Below are 6186 nucleotides of genomic sequence, written 5' to 3'. Positions count from 1 at the left end.
GGTTTGAATGTTTATTTTTTCTTTTTTCTCTATGCATCGTCCAGTTTATTGTATATGGTTTGTTTTTTTTTTGCGTGGAACATTGTTCCTATTATAAGGGAGACGAGATCTACCACTATGGGTTAGTGCCTCTATTTTTTAAAACAGTTGAAAACAACAAAAGTACGACAGCTTACAGGGACTTCCTCCTCTGTAACCAAGAGTTCTTCAATAGAGGGTTTCGTCTTGATAAAACAATAAACGGATAGTAAAAGAAAACACAGCAGTTACACAGCAAAACTTTGAGATGGTCAAACCAGCTGTTAGCGGCTTCAAAAACCAGATACCTTCAACTGAAAGAATAAATACCGTCGTTGTTTATCCGGTAGCTACACTTTCACCTATATTAGTTAGAACGTAAACAAAAGAGCTTTTCTACCAAACGTAATTAAACCAATACTGAGTGCGATACGTTAAGTTCTCTTTTAGAAAGAAGAAAAAAATATTTTCAAAATGACCCCGACTAGGGTGAGATCTCGAAGCAGCACAAAATCATCTCACCGTGGGGGTAGAGATAGATCAACTCGCAAACATAACCACCCACGATACCGAGAAAGCCGAGAGCCATCCATTGCAAGCCGACTGAGTCAGACCCTAGTGACAGGGTTCGAAAGGATTATAGAAAGGTACGACGGTCAGAGCAGACGCGGGGAACCCCAAATCGATATCTCCCGGAATATTATTTCAGATTTTAAACCACTAATACATAATTTAAGTGATTGGTTGCATTCTGTAGACGAATTTGCTAACATGTACGGATGGTCTGATATGGTTACTAGTTATTTGGCGTTAAATAAACTGAAGGGTCCTGTAGAGATTTGGTACAGAGGGCTACCTACGAGAATGTTTAGGTGGTTAGAGTGGAAAGATCTGTTGCGAGGAAATTTTAGGCAAAAACGCAATTTGCATAACTCCCTAATAGCTATGATGAATTGTAACCCAAAACCTCATCAAAGTTTGCATAAGTATCTTGTCCCATTTAACACTCTCAAAAACTTTTTCTAAATCAACAAATCGTATGTGCGCACTCTTTCCTTTTCCTATCGTTGAATGAATGACCTTCCGCGTTCCTCTATTTCTTCTAAACCCAAATTGATCTTCCCTTAATAGTTCTTCCGCCCTTTTTTCCATATTCCTCTGTACAATTCTAGTTATGATTTTTGACGCACGGGAAGTTAATTGTTCTAAATGTAAGTAATAGTGTAAGTAATATCAACATAACAATTTAAAAATCATTTAACCATAGTCTCATCTTCAGGTGAGTATACTCCTTCAAAAGGTCAAATGGTATCGGAAATTAAATTACGAACGTTCCCTAACACTCTATTTATCAGGTAAGGACCTCTATATTTCGGTATGACCTCTTTATTGATTTAGGTCTGTCAAAATTTCTTACAATAACAGGGTTTTCTACTTTATATGACTACGGCAGTTTATGTTTCTTATCAAAGTATTTTCCATTATTCCTACACCGTAGTATTGTGAATGTAAGCTGTTTTTCTGAAAGTTTCTAAATTCCTAACTTCATTATTTTATAATGCGAAATAATTACTAAGAGCGATTCCTCTGGTTCACCCCGAACAAAAGCATAGATGGGCTTAACGTCAATCCAATAACATTATTTTCGATTCTCTAGGGGTTTGGTTTTTAGTGCAATTAGATTTACGACTTTTCATTATGCTAGATTGAACGAAGTCTTACGCCTTCATTTTTGTTCGGGTAACAGGGGATTGCTACATTTTTTCTTCCTTATGGAAAATTCTGTTACTTCATAATGCTTGTTTGTGGTCTGTTGCTTGTTTGTCTCATGCATTTCATAGTATCAGTATTCAAAGAGCTATTTCTTCTAGCCTTCGTCGAATCAGTACATTATTTTCTTCCTGATCATTGCCTAAACAAGACGTAGGGGTCTTCTTCTCGTACCTAGCCTTCATCGAAATAAGACGGACTTGAGTGTGCGTGAGGGTCCTTATTTTGTTATGGGTAACAGGGAACCACTGAGTTAAGATTCATGAGATAAGGATTATTGAGTTGCCTTTTCCTTTTTAATATAGTAACTTTGTCAGTAAATACTCTCTCTCTAATTCTGATACTTTTTCATTATGGTTTATTCCCTATGAGCTCCTTTTAAAATTTTAAGGTTTGATTAATTAACTGATATTTTGTATTATTAAACTTCTTAGGTTTTTTAGATTAGGATGACTTTTGGAGATATCCTTGAAAAGTTTCGTTTTGGCCTTGGTTACTTTCACTGGTTTTCCTGTACTCGTCAAATTCCAGGACCACTTCTTATTGAATCGTTGTACCTCTGTCTAAAAATCCTCGTTTATCATGTTAAGAAACTCATCATGAAGTTCTCAAGAAAATATCAACTTTAGATAGGTACTATTTTATGTTCCCAGGCTATTTGTGAATTTTGTAAGTTGAGTAAATCTCTTCCATTTGTTAATTTGTTTTTATATGAGAACTTCGAGCTCTCTTTCCTAATCGGGTAAATGAAGGAACTCTTGGTTGAGTTTATTACGGAGCCATTCTTTTTAGTTCTTTGTCTTAGCAAAATGGCGCGAGTTTTATTTAATTTTTTAAGTTATTGAGTGATATCCATTTTTTATCGTTAACTAATAAACGAATAGTAATTACTTTGTTTCATTAAATTGCCGCCCGAATAGGGATCTGAACCCTGGACCCTTGGATTTATGTATAAAAAAATCAATGCGACTCAACTTTTGCTACCCGAAAAAAAATGAAGGCGTCTGACTTAACATAAATGAAAAGTGCCAAATTTAATTCCAGTAAAGGCAAATATCCCAATAAAGAGCGTTATCATTATCTTGCTTAACGTCAACCTAACACCAAACCTAACAAATGTAAATTTCGATGTAAATCATTATGACCCTAAGTCGTAAATATTATGGTCAACTAAAAAACTGAATGTCCTAAACTAATCAAAAGTAAATGTGCTAAGCTGCAGAAAATTCGAAAAATATTCGAAATTTCTGCTTTATAATAAAATACAAAAGAAAATAGTTAAATGTATTGCGTATTGGCAACCCAACATATATGGCGAAGACCATGTTTCTAGACGGCATATATTGGATCATTCTAAAACGTGGCCTCTATAAATAGTTGTCGCGAGATCTAGCTAGTCAGTACTTGTCCGAGTTACGTGGTGATAAAAAGCGAAGTGAGAAGAGCGATGAAGCGTTCATATAGTGGTAAACTAATAACTAATGCATAGTAGAAGTGTTAATTAGACAGCAAATAGTTAAATAAAAATAATAATAGTGCGAGAAGGTGTTTAAATACGTGACATTTAGTGTCAGGTGTGCGATAAAAGAAAACTGAAAAGGATTGGAGAAGGAGAATTTTGCAGAATTCCCATCGAATATTCCAGAGCGTTTATCGGCCAATTTTCTGAAAATTTCCGTAGGCTGCAAGAAACCTTAGCAAGTGATATATACGGGGTTTGTCCGGAAAGTAATAGGACTGAGTCGATTTAAAAAAATTTATTGAGCCAATCGTTACAATTCTTTAAAAACTTTCAAAATAGGCTCCTTCTGAGTCGATTCAGCGCTGCCAGCGCGATTTCCAAGCATTGAAGGCGTCACGGAAAGCATTCTCCGAAATAGCCTTAAGAGCCGCGGTGCAAGCTGCTTGGATCCCCTCTGTCGTCTCAAAATGCTTGCCTTTCATCGGCCTCTTCAGGCGAGCAAACAAAAGAAAGTCCGAGGGGCCACATCTGGGCTGTAGGGCGGCTGCGGAAGCGTTGGGATGCCGGCCTTGGTCAGGTAGCTGTCCACAAGAAAGGCGGTGTGAGCCGGGACGTTGTCGTGGTGCAACTTCCAGTGGGCTGCGATGTTTTGTCGGACCCGATTGCCCCTTCGTTTGAGTCTCTTGAGCACTTCCACGTAAAACTTGGCGTTGACGGTTTGTCCAGGAGGAACAAATTCATGGTGGACGATGCCTTTCATGTCAAAAAAGACAATGAGCATCTTTCAGCACGGTCTTCATCGGCGACCTCTTCCCGGCCCTCTGAAAAAGCCTGGTGTCACCGAAACACACCACTTCTTGCTAAAGCAACATCTGGGTAAGCCTGCTTGATCATATCAAACGTCTCTGTCGCATATTTACCGAGTTTCACACAGAATTTAATCGCGTACCTCTGCTCTAACGAACGCTGCATTTTCGGCTTGCACCACTCACAGAAACACGTCGCGCGAAAAATTCTTTTCTGACTCTCCAGGTGCTCGGAGACAACTCACCAGCCGCGCATTCGTTAGCTAGGAATGCCCTCTACCGAATCCAGTCGGTGCGCGCACGTTCCGAAGTACAGTGGCGGCGGAAGGAAACCAGTCCTATTACTTTCCAGACAAACCCTGTAGTTAGGAAGCTCTCGAAGAGTGAAGAAAGAACCTGACGTCATTGAAGGATTTCAGCGAACATTCTGGAAAATTGTATTGGCTGCGTGCAATCTTAACAAATGATAGAGTGATACATCGTTGGAAAGCTATCGAAGAAGGAAGAAAGAATCTGACGTCATTGTAAAATTACATCAAACTTTCTGGAAGTTTCCATTAACTGTGAGAAACCCTAACAAGTCAAATATCGTTGGAAAGTTCTTAAAGAAAGAAGATCAAATCCGACGTTATCAAAGAGTTCCGTCGATGTTTCTGGAAGTTTTTACCAATCGTGATTTACCCCAATAAACCGTGCATCATTGGAAAGCTTCGCCGAAATGGAAAAGGGGAGAACAATATAAAGAGGAAGTACAGCAATTGCATTCACGTTTCAAAATCCTCTCAATACTTCCGATCCTTTTGTGGAACGTCCCGTCAGACATTGTCCAGTCAAAGGTGAAGGACTCTTCAGGTGATCGAAACGTTGTTCTAAGGGTCGGAAGTCTTTTTCAAGAGTTTGTTGGTTCCTGAGTGGATAGAGACGTCGCAGAAGTTGAAAATTTGAGCTATTTGGAAATTCGCAGATTTCCACCTTCTTTATCCAGCGCCAGTTCAAACGTACCTACGATGTCAGAATGGTTTTCTTAAATAAATGTGGACCCTTTTCGTGATAAGGATGGGAGGGAAAAAATAGAAAGAAATATAGGCCCATCTGTTTGAATTTGATGGTATAATTTACTTAAAATACTCCATATTTCGGGAAAAATAGTGATAGAAATTTTGGTGGAGTCGTTTTCCATTTCGATTAGGGTTCATTTTTTTTGTTCACGTACAGGATAGCTCATTTTTTTTTTGCTTCTGTTTTTTTCCAGAAGATGGAGTATTTTATGTAAATTATACCATCATAACCAAGCGGTTAGGCCATCATTTCCCCCTTCCCTGCTTATCTTAATATCTATATCTGTAATGTTTAAATATAGGTCGTAATTATTTTTTAACAGTGTTCTATCCTGGCAAAAGTTTTGAAAGAAATATATGTTATAGAGCATAGCAAGGGGTATTTATAAGCAAAACTTCATGTTACTGTTTTTTATTTTTGAAATTTTTTAATTTCGACAATTTTGATATATTGAACTATTTTCGATACATTTAAATATGTGTTTAGCAGCCGGTTGATGTAGGTATCTAGCGTAAAAAAGATAAAATTTCTAACATAAAAGAAAAAAAATCTTAACTGAACTAACCACATCGCCCTAAACTGGTTGTTAATTTTCAAGAGTCCCTTAAAGGTCAAGTTGCTTTGAATAGAATAGCTCCAAGAATACAATTTTTATGTAGAACATCGGGCTGGCAATAGCCACAGGAATGTCAACGTATACTGAAAACCATGCACGGAAAATTACAAGCGCTTCGATGAGCACAAGGAAGTTAAAAGGAGAACTGTCACGGATGAGCAGAGCAACAAGATTCTAACTCGGTCCTGATAACGAAAAACCGAAGGAAGATGACTTGCTAAGAAGTAGCTCTGTCAAATCTACCGAAGTACGCTGTGGGTGAGGTACTATTGTTGATGATGACCTCCTGAAGGTGACTGTACCGCGAAGTTTGAAAAAAGCAGACCTGTGGTACCATCATGATAGTTCTTCTGGAGGGCATTTTGGATTTGACAAGACCCTTGGAAGGGCATGTGCACGATATTATTGTCAATTGGAAGGACATTGAAGGCTGGTATAGGAAGTACACGATTTAA

At 38.1% G+C, this 6186-nt stretch overlaps 1 protein-coding gene across 1 annotated transcript; it reads left to right on the top strand.

The window, feature by feature from the left end:
- Nucleotides 1–211: 211 nt before the first annotated feature.
- LOC108736973 lies at nt 212–6186 on the top strand. The gene is made up of 3 exons (XM_018469605.1): nt 212–364; nt 469–973; nt 6077–6186. Exons 1-3 carry the CDS (start codon nt 287–289, stop codon nt 6184–6186), a joined length of 693 nt encoding a protein of 230 aa, XP_018325107.1. The 5' UTR covers nt 212–286.

The sequence above is a fragment of the Agrilus planipennis genome, unplaced genomic scaffold (assembly GCF_000699045.2).
Source record: "Agrilus planipennis isolate EAB-ADULT unplaced genomic scaffold, Apla_2.0 scaffold145, whole genome shotgun sequence".
Classification (NCBI taxonomy): domain Eukaryota; kingdom Metazoa; phylum Arthropoda; class Insecta; order Coleoptera; family Buprestidae; genus Agrilus; species Agrilus planipennis.
The sequence above is the reverse complement of the archived record's forward strand: the minus strand, read 5'-3'. Positions and strand labels throughout refer to the sequence as shown.

Excerpts from the sequence above, each read along its gene's own strand:
- LOC108736973 (XM_018469605.1), top strand. The coding sequence starts at position 287 with ATGGTCAAACCAGCTGTTAGCGGCTTCAAAAACCAGATACCTTCAACT. Across the intron at positions 365-468 it reads ATACCGTCGTTGTTTATCCG|AAAGAAGAAAAAAATATTTT; the intron begins GTAGCTACACTT and ends GTTCTCTTTTAG. Across the intron at positions 974-6,076 it reads CCTAATAGCTATGATGAATT|TTCTTCTGGAGGGCATTTTG; the intron begins GTAACCCAAAAC and ends CCATCATGATAG.